This window comes from Rana temporaria, chromosome 5 (genome assembly GCF_905171775.1).
Source record: "Rana temporaria chromosome 5, aRanTem1.1, whole genome shotgun sequence".
NCBI lineage: Eukaryota > Metazoa > Chordata > Amphibia > Anura > Ranidae > Rana > Rana temporaria.
The window spans coordinates 241795462-241821154 of NC_053493.1; the positions used below are offsets into that span (position 1 = coordinate 241795462).

General features: G+C 45.1%; 1 protein-coding gene across 4 annotated transcripts in view; it reads left to right on the top strand.

Moving 5' to 3' along the window:
* PRPF4B (pre-mRNA processing factor 4B) overlaps positions 1-25693 on the top strand; it is a 69887-nt gene that overhangs the window by 21302 nt on the left and 22892 nt on the right. For all 4 annotated transcript variants that reach the window (XR_005749469.1, XR_005749470.1, XR_005749471.1 and 1 more), the window contains exons 2-8: positions 4338-5498; positions 10556-10729; positions 18947-19105; positions 22773-22854; positions 23044-23254; positions 23369-23442; positions 24012-24102. Coding sequence is in view for 1 of the 4 variants with exons in the window: in XM_040353649.1 (XP_040209583.1) it covers positions 4338-5498; positions 10556-10729; positions 18947-19105; positions 22773-22854; positions 23044-23254; positions 23369-23442; positions 24012-24102 (1952 nt within the window). In the remaining 3 variants the exon portion in view is untranslated. The remainder of the gene's footprint in view (positions 1-4337; positions 5499-10555; positions 10730-18946; positions 19106-22772; positions 22855-23043; positions 23255-23368; positions 23443-24011; positions 24103-25693) is intronic.

Consider the following 25693-nt stretch of genomic DNA (forward strand, 5'->3'; position numbering starts at 1 on the left):
TCCTGCGTTTAGATGTTCCTGTTTAGAAAGCGAGTTTAGCCACATTCAGAAACATTAACATGCATTTAGAGCTTTTAATCAGATCCAACACAGATCTAAACACAGCTGGCCTGCCTGCCCCTAAGACCCCCTTTACACGGAGGCAGTTTTCAGGTATTTTACCACTAGAAATAGCACCTGAAAACTGCCCCCCATTCTCTGCAATGGCTGCTTTCACACCCGGGCGGTGCGCTTGCAGGATGCAAAAGCGCCGCTAAAATGAGCGGCTCTGTACCGCGGCCCCAATGTGAAAGGGATCTAAATGCAGGCCAGTATGAATGAGGCCTAAGGAAAAATAAAGGTTTAAAGTTGAAAAATGCAGCAACACTAACAAAGGTTTGTTTTGGTTTTTATTTTACGTTCTGTCCTGTGACCAATCCCATTTAATTTATTCATAAATGACCCGGAGGATGGGATAAACCGTTCAATCTCTATATTTGCCAACGATACTAAGCTAAGCAGGGCAATAACTACACCGTAGGATGTGGAAACCTTGCAAAAAGATCTAAACAAATTAATGGGGTGGGCAACTACATAGCAAATGAAATTTAATGTGGAAAAATGAAAAAAAAAAATGCATTTGGGTTGGAAAAATATGAATGCAATCTACTCACTAGGGGGAGGTTCAAGGATGGAAAAGGACCCGGGGGTCCTAGCAGATGATGGGCTCAGCAATGGCATGCAATGCCGAGCTGCTGCAAGCAAAGCAAACAGAATATTGGCATGCATTAAAAAGGGGATTAACTCCAGAGATAAAGCGATAATTTTCCCGCTCTACAAGACTCTGGTCTGGCCGCACCCAGAGTATGCTATCCAGTTCTGGGCACCAGTCCTCAGGAAGGATTTGCTGGAACTTAAGAGAGTGCAGAGAAGGGCAACAAAATTAATAAAGGGACTGGAGGACATGAGTTATGAGGAAAGGTTGCGAGCACTGAACTTATTCTCTCTGGAGAAGAGATGCTTGAGAGGGGATGCAATTTCAATGTACACATACCATACTGGTGATCCCACAATAGGATTAAACTTTTCCGCAAAAGGGAATTTTTTTAAGACACACGGCCATTCACTAAAATGAAAAGAAAAGCGGTTTAACCTTAAACTGCGTAGAGGGTTCTTTACTGTAAGAGCAGCAAGGATGTGGAATTCTCTTCCACAGGCGGTGGTCTCAGCGGGGGGCATCGATAATTTCAAAAAAACTATTAGTTAAGCACCTGAACAACCACAACATACAGGTATATACAATGTAATACTGACAAAATCACACACATAGATTGGACTTGTCTTTTTTCAACCTTACCTACTATGTTTAACTTTTTTGCAGGGTGGATAAAAATCAATGTTTTTTTTAACCACTTAAGGACCGCCTCCTGCAGATATACGTCGGCAGAATGGCACAAGCACATACCTGTACGTCCTCTTTAAGTGCCCAGCCATGGGTCACGGGCGCGTGCCCACCACCCGGTCCGAAGCTTCGTGGCCGCGGGACCCGATCGCCGCCAGAAGTCCCGCGATCGGTCCCCGGAGCTGAAGAATGGGGAGAGCTATGTGTAAACACAGCTTCCCCGTTCTTCACAGTGGCAGCTTCATTGATCGTGTGTTCCCTAATATAGGGAAATGCGATCAATGACACCCTGCCCCCTACAGTTAGAAAAATATATGAGGTTACACATAACCCCTACAGCGCCCCCTAGTGGATAACTCCCAAACTGCAATGTCATTTTCACAGTAAACAATGCATTTTTAATCAAATCCACCCTGCTCTTTATTTGTACAGGTGTTAAAATACACATTTTAGACCTAAAGTTAAAATGCCCAAGCATATATTTTCTAAAAGCAGAGGCTAAAAAATAAAATGGCGGTAGTTGTGATTTTTATACAAAGGCCCCTTTTACACGGGAGCCTCCATGAGGCGGAAGCCGTTTTCTCAGCGGGAATCTATCCGATGATCCCTGCTGAGTGGATGGCGGGTCCGCGTCTGCTCTGCTATGCAGAATACAGAGCGGGTGGAGAATAGGACCACCATTCGTCTGTTTTTGGTGGATCAGATAGTGGTGGGTGTCAGTGGACATGTCTGTTGATATCCACCACTTCATAGAAGAGACTGGAGGGCCTGATCAGATCGGATTGCCCGTGTGAAAGGGGCCTAAAACCCCATACACACTATGACAAAATTGAGCGATTAATTGGCTGGTTCTGAGGTTTCTGAGGATAGAAATAATGTACGAAAATTCTCTTACGACAAATGCTTTTTCTTTTTTTATTGTTTCTGATCATGCGCAGTCTTTGGTATCTGATATTTCTCATACGAAAATCATTTGATTTTGCACCCCCCCCCCCCCCTTAGGCCCCTTTCACACTTGTACGACTTGTCCCATGATTTTGGACTGCAAAATCGCATGACAAGTCAATCTCCATGATTTTCAATGACTACCATTCATATTAGCACGACTTTAAATCGTTCCTGCACTACTTTTTTTTCTGAATTCAGATCCCTTTAACGGATTCGACTTTGGAATGCGACTTGTGCATTAAGGGGAACTCCACGGCAATAAAAAAAAAAAACGGCATTTGTTTCCTCTTCATGATCATACCAGGCCCTTCGGTCTCGTATGGATTGTAGGAGAACCCCCACGCCAAAAAAAACGAAGGGTGAGGGTCCCCCCAAAATCCATACCGGACACTTGTATACAAGCACGCAACCAGGCTGGTCAGGAAAGGGGGTGAAGATGAACGAGCGCCCCCCCTCCCCCCCTGAGCCGTACCAAGCCGCATGCTCTCAACATGTAGGGGGTGCTTTGTGGCAGGGTGGTCGCCCCTACCCCAAAGCACCTTGTCCCCATGTTGATGAGGACAAAGGCCTCTTACCGACAACCCTGGCCATCGTCGAGGGCTGCGGGTGGTGGGCTTATCGTAATCTGGGAGCCCCCTTTAATAAGGGTGCCCCCAGATCCTGGCCGTCCACCCTATGTGAATGAGTCTAGGGGTACATTGTTCCCCTACCCATTCACCTGAGGAAAAACGTGTCAAAAATAAAACGCACTACACAGGTTTTTAAAGTAATTTATTAGGCAACTCCGGGGGTCTCTTCCGTCGTCTTCTCCCCTCTCTGCCCTCTTCTCCGTGCTCTCTGGTTCTCCTCCCACTGTCCGGTCATCTTCTGCCGGAATCTTCTGCTCTTTTGCTAGCTCTTGCCAGGTCTTCTTCGTTGTCTTCTTCCCTCTTCTCTTCTTCCGATGTTGACGCATACAGCAGTTTGGAAAAATTACATGTAAGAATATGTTTTCTTTTTGAGATATGTGATGGAATAAGAGAGTTACTGTGCTGCGTACTGATTTAGGGGGACTGTCCTTCCCACTGTAATCTATATAGTTATAATGTCTTGTTGGGTCCCAATCCCTGCCTTTTAGAAGCCATAGTTTCCATACACTGCACTTATGATGTCCCAAAAGCCTAAAACGGCTGTATGAAGTTTGGAATAAATGGATTTTTAATATTCAGTTATATTTGTACTACACACCAGCAGCTTTTGATAAGCTTTTGACGGGGTGATTTGCATGGCTGTGCTCACTGTCTTGAAAGGAGGAATAATCCTCTTATTTTTGACGTGTGATGGAATAAGACATGTGAATACCCTGTACTGATTAGAGTAAGGCCTATTTGATTGCTTTGCTCCCTTCTCATTGTAACTTGTGTGGTTATACATGCTGTTTGTACATAAAGGGAAAATTTAATTAAAGTGGTTGTAAAGGCAGATGGTGTTTTTTTTTTTTTTTACTTTACTGCATTCCACGCTGTAAGGTAAACCACCTACATACAGCTCTCACTGCAGCCCCCCAAAACTTACCTAAGCCCCCTCTCAATCCAGCGATGTGCACTAGAGCCGAGGCTCTCCCAGTTCTCTTGCTCCTGATTGGCTCCCGCTGCTGTCAATCAGAGACAGTAAGGAGGGGGCGGGCCGAGCCCTGCTCTGTGTGTCTTTGGCCCCTTTCACGTGGGGTGGATCTGTCCGAGTGGAATCCGCCTGCTCAGTGGGGATCCCTCCACTGATCCCCACTGAGCAGGCAGATGACAGGTCTGTGTTCAATCCGCTATGCAGAGCAGACGAGGTCAAAACCCGCTTTCCTCTATGGGGCAGTCGGATAGAAATGAACTGCATTTCCATCCCATTGTCATATGACCCAACCCGCTGGATGGTAGACGTATCACCATACGTATGTTTTCAGCTGATTTTGTAAGATCTGTAAGCTTTTAACTTGTTTAGTGGTAATGTAACTGAGATGTGTTGATCTTTCTTACAGAATGGAAGATGGTGATATATCTGAAAGAAGCATTGATGAAAATGGTGAAGTATCAGAAGCAGAGAAGCCTCAGATTATTAAGCACAATAAACACAAGAAAAAGAAACACAAGCATCGGAGCAAGCATAAAAAACACAAACACGCTCCTGAAGAGGAAAAAGAGAAAAAACACAAACATAAACATAAGCATAAGAAGCATAAACGGAAAAATGATGATGGCAAAGATGACATTTCACCCTTAAAAAGAGCAAAGCTTGATGACTTTGCATTGCTGGAGGACCTTGAAAAGCAAAGAGCTTTGATTAAAGCAGAGCTTGATAACGAGTTAATGGAAGGTAAAGTGCATTCTGGCATGGGCTTGATATTGCAGGGGTACAATTCAGGGTCTGAAGAAGGAGAGATTAATGAAAGAATTCGCAATGGCAAGAGAGTCTCCACCAAGTCAAACCTAAAAGCAAAACAGGATCTTTACTCAAAAAATTCTTCTAAAAAAAGGTCTAGGAGCAAGTCCAAAGAGAAGACCAAGCACAAGACAGAAAAGAAAAAACCTAAAGCTAACTCTGAAGCTGTTAAAGAAAAACCACCTAGGAGTAGGTCCAAGGAACGTCGAAAATCTAAAAGTCCCTCTAAAAGGAATCGTTCCCAGGAGCAGCCAAAAAAGTCACCAGCATTGCGAAGGCAATCCCCTGAAAAAAATATTAGGTCTAAGTCCCCCCTTGAGGATAGAGTCAAAACCAGAGACAGGAAAAAATCGCCTGTAGCTATTGAAAACAGAGTAAAAGATCGTAGTAGGAAGTCTAAATCTCCTTTGCCAAGGCGAAGCAAATCCAAAGAGAGGAGGTCAAAGTCTAAAGAGCACAAACCTAGAAGGTCCGACTCCGAGAAGGAAAAGAAGCCCCTTCCCAAGTCACCTTCAAAAGATGCATCTTCTGGCAAGGAAAACCGCTCACCAGGAACCCGACCAGTCTGCAACCCAAGTGAAAGGAGTCTAACTCCTAATCAGCGTGAAAGCAATTTTAGTCATGGTAAATCTCCACCTCCTCCTGATAGGAAAATGAAACCATCTCCCCCTCGAACACAGTCCTCTCCAAGGAGAGCAAAGAGCAAATCTATAGAAAGGAAAAGATGGGAACCTGAGAGGAGGCAATTGTCTTTACCTAGGTAAACAAATTTATGCTTTGGTTACATTTATGAAAGTAGTGAATGGCAATTTAACTTGACACTGGACACTTTACCGCAGAGTAGTATATGATATGCTATCCCAGGATAAACTTGGCAATCCTTGAAGAGACACCAGTGAAGTGATGTCACCCAACCAGCAGATGCAATTCAGTCCATACTGAATTGTATCTGTTAATTGGATATCATCGGCCCTTCAGTGGCTGTTGATCCTCCATGCAGACTTACTGAGGGAAGTGAGGATGTGGTTTTCTGATACCCCAAAGCAGTGTTTCTCTACTCCACTCCTCAAGGGGTCCCAACAGGTCATGTTTTCATGCTTTCTGTTATTTTGAACAGGGTGATTTGATCAGTTTCACTGCCATAGTAATTACCACAGCCGTTTTCATCTGAGGGAAATACTGAAAACATGACCTGTTGGAGCGCTTTGAGGACTGGAGTTGAGAAACACTGTTCCAAAGAACACTTGGCTGAAAATATTGATTTTGGGTAGAATTAAAGAACTTCACACATCTTCTTTAATTGAGAACTGGGCAACAGTATACACATCCTACATGGGAGCAGTCCAATGAGCAAATGTGACTGCTCCCATCTTCATAAATTTACCAGCTAAGCCTAACGATTTGACATATGACGTCCTCCCCACAGGCCGTGCTGCGGAGCTATCTGTCACCCGCTGTGTCCAGTGGATAACAGATCAGTGTACAAGCCCTTTGCCAATACCATGTGATCGCTGTGACCAGTCACAGCAGATCACATGACAATTGTACACAATGGATTGCTTCAATTCATGCCATTAATTGTGTACTATTGTGTTGATCTATGTGATTAGTCTCAGTGATTACATGGTACAGACAGGGCCAATCACAGCCCATCTGTACCATGTGATTAGCTGTGGCTAATCACAATGGTAAACACTGAATGAATGAATTTCATTCAATAAAAATGTTTTTTTTTTTAAACAGTGATATATTTACTGTTATAAGCAATCATAGTGTGCAAAAAAAAGTACTTATCACCTCCATATAGTAGTACAATGTTACTATGGTCACAGTGGGCAAAAATAAATCACAAAGAAAAAAATAAACAATAAAAACATTTTTTTTCATACTGTCACCAGTCAGTGTTCCTGATCGTCGCCAGACAAGTTATATGATGACGCTGTTCTGCACTGGTGACAGTATGTACAAAGTAAAGTAAAAACATTTTAAGATTTTGTTAATATGTCATCATTTTTGAAAAAATTGTGACAAAAAAATACAACTTCAAAAAACTAGCAATGCCTTTCACTAAATACCTTGGATTGTCTACTTTCCAAAAAAGGGGTCATTTTGGAGGTATATGTACTGTCCTGGCATTTTCAGACCTCAAGAAATAGGCTGTGTCAGTACATCAGCATTGATTGATTCAAAGTATGACAGCGCTGAAAGCTGAAAAGTGGACTGGGCAGGAAGGGGTCAAAGTGTGCTGTATTAAAGTAGTTAAAGCGGCGCCCCACCCTAAAGTGGAACTTCCGCTTATCTGATTCCTCCCCCCTCTGGTGCCACAATTGGCACGTTTCAGGGGGGAGGGGACAGGTATTTGCACCCACTTCCGGCATAGACTCTGCTGGGACCTGCGGGTAGTGCGTCAGTTCTCGTCTGACGCCACCCCCCCCCCCCGTTGTATTCTGGGAAACTCACGGCTCCCAGAAGACAGCGGGGAACAGTGAGGACGGTACAGCGTGACTCGCGCATGCGCAGTAGGGAATCGGGCAGTGAAGCTGCAACGCTTCACTTCCTGGTTCCCTCACCGATGATGGCCGTGGGGGCAGCTGGGAGAAGAGCGATTGCTCGTCTTCTGCTGCCAACGTCGCTGGACTCCAGGACAGGTAAGTGTCCATTTATTAAAAGTCAGCAGCTGCAGTATTTGTAGCTGCTGGCTTTTAATATTTTTTTCATGGCGGAGCTCCTCTTTAAACAGTGCCTACTTGTTTAGAGCTTTATTGCTTTCCCATACCTACCTATATTGGGAGGATGTTAACCGCTTGCCGACCAGATGCCGTTGTACGACGCCAGGTCGGCATTATCCCTCGAGCCATTGTAGCTGTAAGTCAGCTCCTTTAAGTGGGATAGCAGGCGCGCGCCCCCGCTGCACTGCGGGGGTGCCGATGCGCGTGGCCGGCGGTCGCAGGCAATGAGAGACAGAACAGGGATGTGTGTGTAAACACACATCACTGCTCTGTGAGGAGAGGCAGATTGTGAGTTCCTAATAGCTAGGAACCACGATCTGTTCTTTCCTATAGTCTGTCCCCTCCCCCCACAGAACACACACTAGGAAACAGTTAACTTCTTCATCGCCTTGACCTAACTTATCCGAACCTCTCCCTCCACAGATGCCAACTTGCCGAGGGATGATGACTGTGACCTTTGGAGATTGTGTACATCCAGCGGTGAAAATCTCCCTCTCCAGAATGCACTTGTACAGCACAGCCTCCTTGACTTCTGTGAGGCCATCTACCGGCTTGGAGCCAGGGGCAGACAAGCACTATCGAAGTTTGTAGGGTTGTATTGCACATCCAAGAGAGGGAGACTTTTACCACAGGATCTAAACAAACACTTGAGGCGGCTGCTGTGTTGAATCTCGATAACTAAGAATCTGTGGAGGGTGGGATTGTGTAGGTGAGTTTAAAAGGGCAAACACTTTACTGCAATTTTTATATAATTTATTTTATTTTGGCAAATAGAGCTTTTTGTTTATGGTTTTGGTCTTTTTCCTTTACAATATATAGTTTTATATATAGTAAAGGATAAAGACCAAAAATTTAAAAAAAAATGCTAGTACGGTTGTGTTAAACATAATGTATACAAATGCCAAGACATTTGAAAAAAAAAAAAAAATGACCCCTTTGAAAAGTAGGAACGCCAAGGTGATCTTCACTTTTTTTTGCCACAATTTTTTTTGCAAATTTAAAAAATATGCTAGTATGTAGGGGGGTCTGGTGGTGCACTAGATACAGTGCATCAATAAATGTACAGGTCACATATGGAGGGAGGGAGAGAGAGGTGAAAGAGTTATTATACAGATCACATAGACACAGACTAGAAATTAAGCTTCCAAAATGCACTGTGTGTAAAATTATGTGACTTTAAAAGGAATAACGGTTATTGTTTTGTTTTTTAAGAAAACCTGGTAGAAGATATATAGTTTTGCTCATAAGTTTACATACCCTGGCAGAATCAGATTTCTTGCTCATTTTTCAGATAATACGAATGACGTTATTCACTCACGGTTAGTGTTTGGCTGAAGCCATTTATTATCAATCAACTGTGTTTACTCTTTTTAAATCATAATGACAACAGAAACTACCCAAATGACCCTGATCAAAAGGTTGCATACCCAGTAGCAGCTTGAAGTTATTTGTGGATGAGGCTCTTTATCTTCTCAGATGGTAAAGCTGCCCATTCCTTTTGGCAAAAAGCTTCCAGTTCCTGTAAATTCTTGGGCTGTCTTGCATGAACTGCACTTTTGTAATCTCCCCAGAGTGGCTCAATGATATTGAGGGCAGGAGACTGAGATGGCGACTCCAGAACCTTCACTTTATTCTGCTCTAGCCAATGACGGCTCGACTTGGCCTTGTGTTTTGGATCATTGTCATGTTGGAATGTCCAAGTACGTCCCATGCGCAGCTTCCTGGCTGATGAATGCAAATGTTCCTCCAGTATATTTTGATATACTGCATTCATCTTGCCAACAATTTTGACCAAATTTCCTGTGCCTTTGTAGCTCACACATCCCCCAAAACATCATCAATCCACCTCCGTGTTTCACAGTAGGAGTAGTGTACCTTTCATCATGGGCCTTGTTGACTCCTCTCCAAATGTAGTGTTTATGGTTGTGGCCAAAAAATTTTGGTTTCATCACTCCAAATCACTTTGTGCCAGAAGGTTTGAGGCCTGTCTCTGTGCTGAGATCAAAGGAACAACTGGGTCATATCTTGGTCAGACTGAACCCCACCACATCAGTAAGCGGGATACTTTGTGGCATTTGTGTAGTAATGGCTTTCTTCTGCTGACTCAACCATGCAGCCCATCTTTCATCAAGTGCCTCCTTATTGTGCATCTTGAAACAGCCACACCACATGTTTTCAGAGAGTCCTGTATTTCACCTGAAGTTATTTTTGGGTTTTTCCTTTGCATCGTGAACTATTTTCCTGGCAGTTGTGTCTGAAATTGTAGTTGGTCTACCTGACCGTGGTTTGGTTTCAACAGAACCCTTCATTTTCCACTTCTTAATTAGAGCTTGAACACTGCTGATTGGCATTCTCAATTCCTTGGATATCTTTTTATATCAATTGCTTTGACAATTCTTTTGTTTTCCCCATGACTTAGAATCCAGATATATTAGTGCAGCACTGGATAAAAGATGCAAGGGTCTGTCAGGAGTCCAGAAACTCATTGACCTTTTATACACACACATAAATTACAAGCAAACGGATCACAGGTGACGATGGTTACCTTTTAATAGCCATTCAAACCCTTTTGTGTCAACTTGTGTGCATGTTATCAGGCCAAAATCACCAGGGTATGTAAACTTTTGATCAGGGTCATTTGGGTAGTTTCTGTTGCCATTATGATTTAAAAAGAGTAAACAGTTCATTTAAAATAAATGGCTTCAGCCAAACACTAACCATGAGTGAAAAAAATGTTTTTGTGTTATTCATATTCTCTGAAAAATAGCCAAGAAATCATAAATTCTGACAGGGTATGTAAACTTATGAGCACAACTGTATGTGGGCTTCCAAAAGCAACAAATATGCATATAATAAGGTTTGATATTCCTTGCTACATGCTTGTTCTGTTGCAATTTACATTCTCAAGAGGACATTCGCAATGACAGCTTGCATAATTTTCTCTCAAAAACTTTTGTTTTACTCTTTCCTGAATTATTTATGCACAAAGTATAAATAAGATGTGCTTAAAAAACATTTTTTTGCAGTTTTTTTTTTTGGTAACTTTTATGTATTTATTGTTCATAAAGTATTGGTTATTTTTATTTAGACCACGAGCCAGAGATGAGGGGCTTGCAAGACATGATAGAACAAAAGAAACTAGCCCTCCTCGGTGGTCTCCTAGGAGGCGTTTAAGTAGGTCACCTCTAAGAAGAAGATCACGGTCACCTATTAGGCGTAGTAGATCTCCCCGTCGAAGGAGCAGATCTCCGCTTCACAGAAGGTAAGTTAATTGTGCATTTGAAAAGGCAGCAGTTGGTTCTGATATCTGTTAAAGGGGATCCTTTTTTTTCAGATGTTTTCTTAGATGTGTGCATTTGTTTTATAATCTGTTTGATGAAGTGACAGCTATCTATGTATGAATTTGTTTACGTTTGAATTAGCTTATGTCTGTATAATAATTTTCAATAGAATTAGATTAAAGTAAAGTGGATGTAAACCCGATTCATGAAATATGATCTGGGCACATATATCTGCAGTGTTTTAACTCTCTTCAAAGCCTTAAAGTGGATGTAAAGCCACTCTCACCCTTTCTAAACTACTGCCATAGTGCTGATCTATAAGGATATAGATGCCTCCTGTATGTATCCTTACCTGTCAAACGTCTCCCCTCTGTCTGTTAGAAGAACTAAAAAACTGCAGATTCTGTGGATGGGTCTGTTGTCTGGAGCTCGGTGGGTGTAGTTGTGATGTCGGTAGACATCCCGCCCACCTCTACACTCTTCTTGTCAGCATGCATTTTCTCCTGTGTATTCCTTACACTAAATTCTACTATGATCACTAACATCCTGTCAAAATCTAGAAAAGTAACCACATGACTTTTGAAATGGAGTGGGGCTGGGAATTGGAAAATAATGCCTGTTTCAAGCTACTGCGTGAGATATGTAAATAACCTGTCATTCACAGCAAGGGGGAAGAACAGACAAAATTATCTCCTGTTTGTCCATTTATCTCACTGAAAAAAATGGACACACTGAGGCGATGGGCTGGCAGGAGAGGAAAAAAAATCTCCTGCAAGCAGCATCTTTGGAGCGGTGAGAGGAGCGGTATGTATACCACTCCTTCCCATTTAAAACAATGGGAAACCGCGGTAATACCGCCCGCAATGCGCCTCTGCAGAGGCACATTGCGGGTGGTATTAACCCTTTATCGGCCGCTAGCAGGGGTTAATACCGCATTGCTAGCGGCTGAATCCCGCAGCAATTCCGACGGTATACTGCCACCGCGCCTCCCGCCCCATTGTGAAAGGGGCCTTAGGGAAAGGTGAGCAGCAGCTTTGCTTGTATTACTGCTTTCATCAGTGCTGTCTGTGTAGGAGTTGGCCTTTAACCACTTCCAGCCCAGTCCTTTTTTCCTTAAAATGGAACTTTAAGCATAGCAATTTGATAAAAAATAATGTTCTTTAACAAGGAACATGCATTCCAAATGTAATCATTTTTCTACCAAAATTGGTCTGTGCTGTAAATTGCCTCCAGCATTGTTCCCGATTCTTCTTGCTGGATGTTGCCATTTTGCTCAAGCCCAGAGCCCTGAAATAGCAGTAAACCATAAAGTAGAACTAAACCTATTGATTTAACAATTTAAAAAAAAAACACGGTTACATTCCTGGAATGCCGGTATTGCTAACGGTCACATTTTCTTGTGTCCTCAAACTGTCAAACATCAAATGGCTGTTGTCATAACTCAGGGGTGTCCAAACTTTTTTGAAAGAGAGCCAGATTGTGAACGTGCGTGACGGCCGACCATTTGCCTGACATTTTTTGAACCATTAAAGCTTGGTGTAAGTGTGTTCGTCCGAGCACTAATACACGGCCCAAAAATAATTCTCCTACCTTTGTGGCTGTGTGTGGTGAATATATATATATATAATCTCCTCTTTGGTTCCCAACAAATCTCAGAGCTAGGGTAAGGATGAGCACAGGTTCTCTCTGGCCCCCACTTGTAATTTGCCCTTATGTCTTCTGTTGCCCCCAAGCTCCAATCAGGGCAAGGATGAGCTATTTTTTTTAAATTATTAATTCTTTAAATTCCTATATATAGTTAATTTTTTTTTTTTTATATATATCGAATTCATTAGTAAACTTATCTTATCCCCTGAGAAATACTAGTATGCCCCTCACTGCAAGGATGACCTCAGGCAAGCCCTCTAGGATGCTGACAGCGCGCAGCGCTGCAGCCAATCACCGCCGCCAATCACAGGCACTGAGTCAATGAGAGTTCTGCAGCTGTGGACCGGGAATTATTATTATTGTCTGTTATTGGCGATGCGCACTGTCAGCTTCCCAACGGCTTTGGAACACGCCCCAGGCAACACACCCAGCTTATCAGTGAGAGGCGCTAGGGTATTATCTTATCCTCCTTTCTAGGAGATTGACTTGGCAGAAAAACAGTATGTTAAAGCGGGAGTTCTTCGGGACTGGGCGTTCCTATTTGATTGACAGTCTTCCGAAAGGCTTCCGACGGTCGCATCTATCGCGTCACGAGTAGCCGAAAGAAGCCGAACGTCGGTGCGTCTCTATACGGCGCCTGCGCATCGACGGTCGGCTACTTTCGGAAAATCGTGACGCGATAGGTGCGACCGTCGGAAGCCTGTCGGAAGACTGTCAATCAAATAGGAACGCCCAGTCCCGCAGTCCATACCCGGAAGCGTGGCGGAGAAGATCGCTCTCTAAAACGGTAAGTACTGCTTTGTTTTTTAAAAAAAATAGCCGATTCCCCCTAGACAAAATGAGCATGAATCTAATGCAGGGGTGTCAAACTGCCGGCCCTCCAGCTGTTGCAAAACTACAAGTCCCATGAGGCATTGCAAGGCTAACAGTTACAAGCATGACTCTCAGAGGCATGATGGGACTTGTAGTTTCGGAACAGCTGGAGGGCCGCCAGTTTGACACCCCTGATCTAATGTTAAAAATTTACATTTCCGGGTGAACCTCCACTTTAAGCGTTAAACACTCCACACAGTACAGTACCTCCCAGGGGGCGGTTCACCCGGGTACATCCCCCACTCTCTGCTCTGCAGCCTCAGTTTTTTTTCTGCCTAGCAAAGGAGAATGGGCCCATGTGCTCTGGGTGTTTTTTTGCAATTTTCTTGCTTTTCTTTTTTGTTTTCCTGCATTTTTGGATCCTGAGATCTACAATCAACTGCCGACTGGGTGACAGGCTGAATTCTCGATTCTTGTAGTCCCCCCAAGTTCGGCCATCAAGCGTGTGCCGGCCTTTAGCTACGCTCTGGGCTGTCTACAACATGCCCCGTTGCTCCAGGGGTGGCCGGTGAGGTATATGCTCCAGGGCACACATATGACCGGGCTCTATGTCCGTGTCACAGTGTGCTAGGGCCGACAGCCATGCTGTAACTGCGCGGACGTTGGTTCTGTCCGGGATGCCTCCAGCCGGTGGTCGCAGGTTGGGTAAGTAGCAGTTCCCTTGCTTTGGCAGGGTGGTGCGGCTGGTGCAATCCTGGGGAGGTCGATTGGGGGTCCGCCCTGCTTTCCTATCTCCCTTCCTCTCCCTCCTTTCCCCACGTTCTGGGTGGCGGGGTCGGCCGCGAGGTGGGGGAGTCCGCCTGGGGGGGCTCCATCCAGTGGCTGGGGGCTGTGTCTGCTTAGGGGGTGCTGTTTTGCTGCCGTGTGTGCGGGGGGGGGGGGGGGAGCCTGCCCGGGTGTTGTTGCTGCTGTATGTATGTGTGTGTGTGTGTGTGTGTGTGTGTTTTTTTTATTACGATTGCGGCTGCCATTTTTGCGGCGCCGGTTGCCTTTGTTGGAGATCGGCGGCCATTTTCTTGTAGCCCACATGCTCTTTTTGCATGTCGGTGGCCATTTTGGAATGGGTTTTTGCTGAAAAATTGGCGCGAACGGCTCCAGCACACTTCCTGAGGGACGGCACAGCATGGAGCAGCGCTCTGGGGCAGACGGCAGCAGTACTGGCCTGGTCGGGTGGTGAGTCCTCTGGGGGTTCCCCTGTTCTCTGCTGCGGCCGGGAGGGTGGCCTGTGGGTCTTGCCTTGCATTCCAAGGGTGGGTCAGCATGGCGTCCAAACTGGATGCTTCTCTCCCAGACATGCCGGAGTTAACCCTTAGTGCTCCTGCGGCCTCTGTGGATGCTATGAAGGCAGTCCTAGAGGCGTTTGTTGCCAGGATTGAAGCGGCACGTGGCCAGAGGGGGGGGGTAAAAAGAGCCCCCCCCCCCGCCTTCTTCTGGGGACACCTCTGACACGGAATCGGGCCCAGCTACTACTCCCGGCCCTGGTTCCCGAGGTGTCAGAGGATGCAGGCCTAGTCCACACAGACAGTGAGGATGACTCTGCATCAGGGTCAGAGCATGATAGGGCGCTAGTGGGAGCTCTTATCACTGCGGTGCGGGATACTCAGAAAATGGAGGATTTGGCGGAGACATCAGAGATGTAGGTCCCTTTTGGTTTCCACAAGCCGGCCTGCACTGCGAAAGTGTTTCCTTGTGTTCCTTATCTGGAAAAGCTTTTGTACAAGGAATGGGATCGGGCGCAAATGTTTTTTTCTGTTCCAAAATGCTTTGCGGTCCGTTATCCTTTTAAGGAGGACTTCCTGAAAAAGTGGACCTCTCCTCAGTCAGTGGACCCCCCTGTGTCCAGACTGAACAAAGCTACCACGTTACCTGTGGAGGGGACTCCCGCTTTCAGGAACCCCACAGATAGGAGAGCTGAGGCTGTGGTCCGCTCCATGTTCACGGTGGTGGGGTCGGTGGTGAGACCGGTCTAGGCCGGGGCTCTAGTGTCACACACTTACTGAACGGGCAAAGTTGTTGCTTCAGGAGTTGGAGGAGCATCAAGCTCCTCCAGACTGTGTGGCGCTGGCCGACCAGTTGGTACAGGGCCTAAAATTTGTCTGTAAGTCAGCCCTGGATACGCTTCCCTTGCTCTCCAGGGCCTCGGCCTACGCGGTGGTGTTGCGCCGCTTGGCTGGCTGAAGTGTTGGTCTCTTTACCTGGCCACGAACCGTGACACCTTCCGATTGAGTCGGGATGCCAGAAGATCGGCAACTGGAGTGCCCCATTTCAGACATAGACTCTGAAACACATCCTGGTGTAGCGACCATTCTCCTTGGTCTAGCGTTTGGCGACTTAGGTAGTCCGCCTGCCAGTTCTTTACGCCCGGAATGTAAACGGCCGAAAGAGCCGGAACGTTCTGTTCGGCCCACCGGAGGATGTGAGCGACTTCCGCCGCTGCAGCTGAGCTCCTTGTGCCCCCTTGATGATTGACATACGCCACAGCCGTGGCGTTGTCCGATTGAATCCTGATTGTCGGCCTTTGCTGTCGCCTTTGTTCAGGATCTGCTGGTCAGGGGGGTGATCATGCCAGGTTCCTTTACTGGAACGATTTCAGGGGTTTTACTCCAATATGTTTGTAGTCCCCAAGAAGGAAGGGGTCCGTCCAATCCTGGATCTCAAGGCCCTCAACTGTTTTGTCAAAGTGCAAAAGTTCAGGATGGAGTCGGTTCGCTCTGTAGTAGCGGCACTCCATCAAGGGGACTTCCTCGCGTCCTTGGATATCCCCATATGCACAAAGCACCAGGGATTTCTGCGCTTTGCGGTCGGGGAGGACCACTTCCAATTTGTGGCCCTCCCTTTTGGCCTGGCTTCGGCGCCAAGGGTTTTCAACAAGGTGCTCGCTCCGATTCTGGCCCTGCAGAGGCATCGCGGAATCGCTATTGTAGGATACCAGGACGATTTTCTGTGAGCTTCTTCAAGCTCAGAGTTAGAGGTGGATGTGTCTATCACCTGCCAGACCCTTCGGGAATTCGGTTGGCTGCTAAATGTTCAGAAGTCGGGGTTGGTACCGTCTCAGTGCCTGGAATACCTGGGGTTGGTCCTGGATTCCTCGGAGGCGAGAGTTTTTCTTCCCACGGAGAAACTACAGACACTGCAAACTGTGGTGCGGCGGTTGGCGACCCAAAAGTGGTCGTTGCTTCGCTTTTGCATGCAAGTTCTGGGTCTCATGGTGGCCTCCTTCGAGGCGGTTCCGTATGCTCAATTTCACACTTGTGTGTTACAGAGAGAAATTCTGTCGCAATGGGACAAGCACCCTTCGTCTCTGGATTACTAAGTCCGGGTGAGTTGTCTGGTCAGGTCTTCCCTAGTGTGGTGGCTGACTACTCCGGTGCTTTGGGCCGGGAAGTCGTTGCCGTGCCATTGGACGGTGGTCACGATGGATGCCAATCTCTCTGGCTGGGGGGGAGTCTGGGGTGTTCAGTCAGCCCAGGGGCGCTGGACTTGGGAAGAATCCCGCCTGCCAATCAATGTCCTGGAACTCCGGGCGATCAGGTTGTTCCTCTCCAAGTGGTCTCTGAGACTGCAGGGCCACCCGGTCAGGATTCAGTCGGACAACGCCGGGGCACAAGGAGCTCGGCTGCAGCGGCGGATGTCGCTCACATCCTCCGTGGGCTGAACAGAACGTTCAGGCTCTTTCGGCCAATTACATTCTGGGCGTAAAGAACTGGCAGGCGGACTACCCAAGTCGCCAAACGCTAGACCAAGGAGAATGGTCGCTACACCAGGATGTGTTTCAGAGTCTGTGTCTGAAATGGGGCACTCCAGACATGGATCTTCTGGCATCCCGACTCAATCAGAAGGTGTCACGGTTCGTGGCCAGGTCAAGAGACCCGTGGGCTGGCGGGTCAGACGCGTTGTTGGCACCGTGGGGTCACTATCGCCTAATCTACGCCTTCCCTCCTCTGAAGCTTCTTCCTCGTCTACTACGCAGAATGGAAGCTGAAGGGATACCAACAATCCTAATTGCTCCAGATTGGCCTCGCCGTCCCTGGTACGCAGATGTGGTGCGTATGGTGGCAGATGTTCCGTGGCGCCTGCCACTGCGAGAGGATCTTCTGTCGCAGGGTCCTATCTTTCATCCTGCTTTACAGTCGTTGGCTTTAACGGCGTGGGTATTGAAAGCCAGGTGCTGAGGGACCAAGGTCTGTCGGATTTCGTAATCTCTACCATGCTGCGGGCGCAAAGTCTACTTCCCGGAAGATTTACCATTGTATGTGGAAGGCTTACATCTTTGTGTGAGGAAATGAATTTTCACCCCCCGTGCATACGTGATGTCCCGGAATCTGCTGTTTTTACAGTGTGGAGTGGATCAGGCTCTCGCCTCAAGTATGCTTAAGAGGCAGATTTTGGCCTTGGCTGTTTTCTTTCAGCGACCTTTGGTGGCGTACTCTCTGGTGCATACGTTTGTGCAGGGGGTTCGGCATGTGGCCCCTCCTGTGCATCCTCCACTGCCTCCGTGGGACTTGAATTTAGTCCTCTCGGTGCTTCAAAAGCCTCCGTTCAAGGACATTAGGGAGATCCCTTTATTGACTCTTTCCCAGAAGGTGTTTTTTTTGGTGGCAATTACATCGGTCAGACGGGTGTCTGAATTAGCGGCCTTGTCTTGCAAGGCTCCTTACTTGGTCATTCACTGTTTGTGTCGGTGTCTGGTCCTAAGAAGGGTCGGGCGTTCTCGTCGGCCACCATTTCTAGGTGGATCAGGCAGGTCGTGCTTCAGGCCTATGCCCTAAAGGGGCAGGCACCCCCCTTCTCGGTTACGGCGCATTCGACCAGGGCAATTGGTGCCTCTTGGGCTTTCCGCCATCAGGTGTCTGTTTTTCAGGTGTGTAAGGCAGCGACTTGGTCTTCAGTCCACACCTTCTCAAAGTTTTACAAGGTGGATGTGAGTGCATCTTCGGATGCCTCCTTCGGCGGCAAGGTTTTGCAGGTGGCTGTTTAAGGTTATAGTTCCTCCATTGAGGAGCTCTGGTTTGTTTGGGGTGAAGTTGGTTTGCTGTGTTTTCCCCACTCGATTTTTTGACACTGCTTGGGGACGTCCCTAAGGTCAAGATACTGTTATGTCCGTCCATAAACGGAAGAGAAAATAGGATTTTTGTACTCGCCATAAAATCCATTTCTCTGAGTTCATGGACGGACACAGCACCCACCCCTATTTTGTTTGTACTGCTTGTTTACGAACTGAGGCTGCAGAGCAGAGAGTCGGGGATTTACCCGGGGGAACCGCTCCCTGGGAGGTACTGTACTGTGAGGAGTGTTTAACACTTAACATGCTGTTTTTCTGCCTAGTCAATTTTCTAGAAAGGAGGATAATACCCTAATGTCAAGATGCTGCTGTGTCCGTCCATGAACTCAGAGAAATAGATTTTACGGTGAGTACAAAAATCCTATTTTTTTTTATCGGTGAATGCAAAGGGTTCCCTGATTGGACCAAACAAAGAAGCGGGTGATTACTATGCATTTGAGACGATGGTGATTTCATACTGCTGTGTAAAGAGTGTAAATATAAAATTACTTGTGTACAGGTTGCAATAATAATTGTATCTTATTCAGTTGTTGCATTTTAGGTTCACAGCTTAAATATTGCTGTCCAAAATTGCAACTAAGAATAAATTTGCTTCCAATTCTGGCTCGTCTTACAGAGAGAGAGGCAGAAGAAGTAGATCACGTCTCAGAAGGAGGTCGCGCTCCCGTGGTGGTCGAAATCGCAGAAGGAGAAGCAGGAGTAGAGACAAAGAAGATAAGTTTAAAGGAAGCCTTTCTGAGGGAATGAAGATAGAACAAGAGTCATCTGATGAAAAGTATGAACTGTTTTTTATAAATAAGCCATTTGCTACCTGAGCTTAGTTTTGTTTTTTCCTAGATGAGACTCTTATGTTTAATATTCTAAAGATGTAGAGACTGTTCATTTACCAAAGTGAAAGTTTCCTGAGCTGTGCAAAAAAAAGTGACGCTATGTCCACTTTTTTTTCGGCCATTCATAAAAAAAAATTCATTGCACGTGATTGGGTATTCTGAGTCAACACAACCTCACCATATTTGCATATTTGCTGAGCTAACTGAACAGTCTGCTCTTTAGTAAATTAACCACTTAACGACCTCCGCATGTAAATATACGTCGGCAGAATGGCACGTACAGGCAGATGGATGTGCCTGTACAACCCTGCCTAGACGTGGGTCAGAGGTCCGATCGAGCCCCCCCCCCCCCGTATATGCGGCGGTCGGTAATCGTCCGAGAGCGATCCGAGATGAGGGGGTGGCTATTCGTTTCTAGCCCCCCCCCCCCCCCCCCCCGTGCGATCGCTCCTGGAGCTGAAGAATGGGGAGAGCCGTGTGTAAACACAGCTTCCCCGTGCTTCACTGTGGTGGCTGCATCGAATGTGTCATCCCTTTTATAGGGAGACACAATCGATGACGTCAGACCTACAACCACACCCCCCTACAGTTGTAAACACACACTAGGTGAAACATAACCCCCCAACTGTCATTTTCACAATAAACAATGCAATTTAAATGCATCTTTTGCTGTGAAAATTACAATGGTCCCAAAAATGTGTCAGAATTGTCCAAACTGTCCGCCATAATGTCGCAGTCATGAAAAAAATCGCTGATCGCCGCCATTAGTAGTAAAAAAAAAAAATTATAAAAATGCAATAAAACTATCCCCTATTTTGTAAATGCTATAAATTTAGCGAAACCAACCGATAAACGCTTATTGCGATTTTTTTTTTTTTTTATACCAAAAATAGGTAGACGATTACGTATCGGCCTAAACTGAGGAATAAAAATGTTTTTTTATATATTTTTGGGGGATATTTATTATAGAAAAAAGTAAAAAATATAGCATTTTTTTCAAAACTGTCGCTCTATTTTTGTTTATAGCGCAAAAAATAAAAACCGCAAAGGTGATCAAATACCACCAAAAGACAGCTCTATTTGTGGGAAAAAAAGGACGTCAATTTTGTTTGGAAGCCACGTCGCACGACCGCGCAATTGTCTGTTAAAGCGACGCAGTGCCGAATCGCAAAACCTGGCCTGGTCCTTTAGCTGCATTTTGGTCAGGGGCTTAAGTGGTTAATGAAATAACTTGAAATAAAAGAGGCTTATGTTCCTCTTCAGCACTGTCCAGTATGTTGGCCATGGCTGGAGGGGACGTCATGTAAGTTCTATTATTATCCTGAAAGTAATACAGGCAGAGACACTGATTTACTAAAGGATTTTAGAATGTTCACACAATAAATTGTGTGAATATTACAGCAGACTTTCATCCATTAACCACCTTAAAGGGGTTGTAAAGGATTTTTTTCCCCCCTTAAAGGGGAGTTCCAGCCATTTGTATGTTTATTAAAAGTCAGCAGCAACAAAAAGTGTAGCTGCTGGCTTTTAATAAACAGGCACTTACCTGCTCCAGTGCTCCAGCGACGCGCCGGCCGGGGCTCCGCTCCTCTCCCCCCTCCCCGGCCGGCGTCTTCATCTTCAGTGTGGGCACCCGGCCGTGACAGCTTTCGGCTTCACGGCCGGGCACCCACTGCGCATGCGCGAGCGGCCCGGCGCCGCGCCGTGTAATTGGCCAGGAGATCGCCTAGGACCTGTGACGTGTCCTAGGCGATCGCCTACAGCAGCCACTTCCTGAAGGCGACTAAGCTTAGTCGCCTACAGGAAGGAGGAAGTGGGACAGGAAGTCCCACTCGTGCTGAAGCCCCCACTCCCCCCCCCAAAAAAATTACATGCCAAATGTGGCATGTAAGGGGGAGAGGAGTGGGTTAAGAGGAAGTTCCAAATTTGGGTGGAACTCCTCTTTAAATAGCTTCCTTTACCTTAGTGCAGTCCTCATCCTTCGATTTTGCTTTTAAATGTCCTTATTTCTTCTGAGAAATCCTCACTTCCTGTTCTTCTGTCTGTAACTACACACAGTAATGCAAGGCTTTCTCCCTGGTGTGAAGGGGGGAGGGGGCGAGCAGGAGTGTCGGGACACTCTACTTTGCAGATAGAGAAAGGAGCTGTGTGTTAGTGGGCGTCCTGACACTCCTGCTTTCTCCCTCCCCCCCTCAAGAGGCTTTCTGCACACCAGGGAGAAAGCCTTGCATTACTGTGTGGAGTTAGACAGAAGAACAGGAAGTGAGGATTTCTCAGAAGAAATAAGGACATTTAAAAGCAAAATGGATGGATGAGGTATGTGAAGGACTGCACTAAGGTAAAGGAAGATATTTAGGGGATAAAAATAAAAATTCCTTTACAACCCCTTTAAGGTGGTTAATGGGTGAAAGTCTGCTGTAATATTCACACAATTTATTGTTTTCCTTTAAAACCCCTTGAATATCACCATATGTACTGTATACATATGGTGTTGTATTGAGGGGGTTATACCAACATCATGGTTGCAGCTACAATTATGATGCTGTTATCAATCATTTCAGCCAGCAAATGTGTTTTATGTAAAAGTGATTTAAGCGGCTGTACAGCCACCCTGGCAAGCTTTTGCGTAACAACCCCCTGGGACCCTACAACCTTACACCACTCTGTGATCCTCAGATTTGTGCTAGTGTCTGAAGGTGATGGGACCTCTTCTCCTTTGTGAAAAAAATCTGCTTCACTAGTTTATTATTGAATTCTTCAATCAACACCTCACTCTAATGCCTACACAAGCAGTGTATTCAGATCGGTGCAACCTTGGTAAATGGGAACTCGGGGTATTCAGGTAACGGGCTATCGTCTGACAAATGTTATAGATACCAAAAAAGGCTAATTTGCCTGCAAGACCTTCTTCTGCAGGACTCCTCTCCTGGTTAGTTGTCAGGACAATTCAACTTGCTACAGCCTTTTAGCTGGGTGTTTACCTTCTTTTCATCTGAAATACTTGGGTCTGGACACATCCCAAATGCAAGTCTTTCTTCCAGAAAAGAGAATTCTTTCTTTAAGAACTCATGCTCAAGAACAGAGATCCAACTGAGGACTCCTATGAGAGTTCTAGGCCTAATGTAGTCTTCTTTGAGGCAGTGCCTTTCGCCCAATTCCATTCCTGAGTGCAGTTGCTGTAAATCTGAGGGGAAGATCTTAAATGAGGGGAAGCTCTGCTGATTTTATCATCCAATCATGTGCAAGCTAAAATGCTGTTTTTTATTTCCCTTGCATATCCCCCTCAGATCTACAGCGACTGCATTTCCAAGTGCACTTTCAGTGCAAAGTTGATTTGCCTTTAGTAAATAACCCCCATGGTGTTATAAATATGTTGCTCGTGTCCTGAACTGTACTCCAAGACTTAGAATTTATAGCCAAGTCACAATTTATTTTTCCATAAATGCAGGCAGAGTTTACATTATACACTCTTGCCAAGTGAGGACACAAATGTGATTATTAAATGCATTGCCTGTACTGTTCATTCTAAGATTATAGTTCTAATTAAGGGCGCTGCTTCACTTTTTGGTCAGAGTGCCCTTTATGCTAATTTTGGTACTTTTTTTTTTTCAGTCTAGAGGATTTTGATGTTGAAGAAGAAGATGAAGAAGCCCTTATTGAACAAAGGCGACAGCAAAGGCTGGCAATTGTAGAGGTCAGTCTGAAACACCTGGGGCATGGGAAAGGTTTTACTCACCGAATGCATGTTTTATTTTTTTATTTTTTTGCAAAAAGGCAAAGGTGAACTATAACCATTCAGGCACACGCTAATCTAATGCATGTCAGTGCTGTGAATTTGAATGCATTTTGTTCTAAAATTTGTAATATGTGTTTTTTCTTCCAGAAATACAGATACCTAAATGAAGACAGCAATTTATCCGTGAACTCTGAGCCAAGCAGTCCTCAGAGTAGTGCTAGCAGTCGCTCTGCTTCACCAGATGACATTCTTGAGCGTGTTGCAGCTGATGTCAAGGAATATGAGAGAGAAAATGTTGATAACTTTGAAGCTTCTGTCAAGGCAAAACACAACTTGACATTGACAGAACAGAATAATGGTAAGAGAGAATTGGTGTGACATATACATATTTCTGTCATTAGTTGCTCTTGCTCATTTTTCAGCAGAATTTTTGTGTAATGAAAATATCTAATTTATTGTTTTTGCTTCATAGGAAGCCAACAAAAGAAAATAACTGCTCCTGACATGTTTACAGAATCTGATGACATGTTTGCTGCATACTTTGATGTAAGTGTTTATGTAGGAGGATACCTTTTGTGACCTAAATAAGTTGCATATGTTCGTTATTATTTTAACTGAAAGGTCTACAATCAACACAATTATTCTCTTTTTATACTGTATCCCATCACTAACGCAAGTTAAAGCCACTACATATGGTCCGTCAGATACTTTTAGTATACTCTGTCTTATAAATTGTCTACTCTTTTTGGGGGTTATTTACGAAAGGCAAATTCACTTTGCACTACAAATACAGTCGCTGTAGATCTAAGACCTGCAAGGAAAATAAAAAAACAGCATTTTTACACATGATTTGGATGATAAAATCAGCAGAGATTTCCTTAATTTCAAAGCTTCCCCTCAGATCTACAGCGACTGAACTTACAAGTGCACTTGTAGTGCAGAGTGGATTTCCCTTTAGTAAATCAACCCCTATGTGTTGTTACTTGTTGGGATATTACAATTATGTCCCATTTTATTATTATTTATTAGGCAATCACTGGCTTTCCTGGTAGAGTTGTCCTCTGCAACCTGTTTTTGCTGTCTTGACATCTTGTTTATTAATGCTTTGTTTTCAGAGTGCTCGTTTTAGAGCTGCTGGAATCGGAAAAGATTTTAAGGAAAATCCCAATTTGAGAGATAATTGGACAGATGCAGAAGGCTACTATCGTAAGTTAATTTTTAGCATTGCCTCACTATTGCTATTCACGTAAATTGTGTTATAGGTATAGGCATATAATATGTATAGGCTGAAATGATCAATGATCTGTTGCTTTAAAGTGTTACTAAACCCACAACAGTAAAATTAGTCTATTTATGCAGCACAGCATGTTATACTCACTGTGGAACTTGCGTGGTTAATCCTCTGCATTGTGTAAAAAGGCTGTTTTATACTGTATGCACATATTCTCCCCTCATGCTGTGTCTATCGGGGGTAGGCAGCTAATACAGGCTGGGTAGCTGGACCTGCACATGCTCAGTTGTCTTTTATGCTGGAGAGAACATTTACTTGTTCTTGGAGCTAGCCAGGTCACATGATATTGACATCACACATGTGGGCATGTATACAGGCTGTAGTGGAAATCTCCTCTTACCTGAACTCTCAGCACTGGAGAAACGGCAGTTTTTCACGTAACCGTAGTATATCATCCAAAAAGGAATATAGTGGCAGTGTTTTAATGTAAAACGATTTAAAGGCTGTTGGCACTGTCAGGGGTTTGATGACCTATTTTCAGATTACTGGGTTTAGTAACACTTTAAGGAGCAGTTCACACCAGATGCAGTTTCGTTCAGTTCCGTGCACATTTTTTCTGCACTAAAAATGCATGCACAGTGTTTTCCATGTATTCCAATGGCTCTAGTGCACACCATGCAATTAGTTTCCGGTCAGTTTCTGCACCGGAAACTGACTGCATGGTGTGAACTAGAGCCATTGGAATACATGGAAAACACTGCATGCATTTTTAGTGCAGACAAAATGCGCACGGAACTGCATCTGGTGTGAACTGGCACTTAGTGTGTTCCAACTTAACCATATTAAAGTGGAACACTGGGATTTTTGTGATATTTAGGCAAACATTCACATTTGCTGAAGCCTTCTATGTGTTTGTCATGTATACCATCCTGACTTGTATGCTTCCACGCCCAGTTGAGTGACACCATGAAAATAGAGAGGATGAAATGTTTTCCTGATTATATTTAAGGCTGCTGGGTATGCTGCTTGTGCAGATTGCTCTAGCAATATGCACAGTTAATCTTGCCCATTATCAATGAAAGAAGCTGGGTCTCAGATAGCATTTCCAGTTTTCAATGCCAGTATGTTAAATTGAGAGAAAATTAGGGGTTTTGTATCATAAGTCTAGTTTTGTTACATTGTTCATAATAGATATGTTGCTCTAAGGCTTCATTTTGATGTGCGGTTTGGGGCTGCAAAAATGCAAATTTAAATTGAGTTTTTGCCTCCTGCCAATTGCCCCCTTTAGCTGCAGTAGGCAGGAGTGCTTACATGCTGCTGTTGCGATGCTTCTCGAACATGACAAAGTTTATCCAACATTAAGCAATCGGTCGGTTGGAAGCCTGTTGAACGCTACACATTCAAGCAAAAAAGGAAGCGCAACAAACCCCTGACCCCCCCCCCCCCCCCCCCCAACAAAGTGCTATTCACATGGTTGGCAAAAATGGGATTGGAACAGGCGGTGAGGAGGCTTCTTATTTCCTCGCCTTTTGTCCATTCATTGCCTTTTGAAGCTTGATCCACACA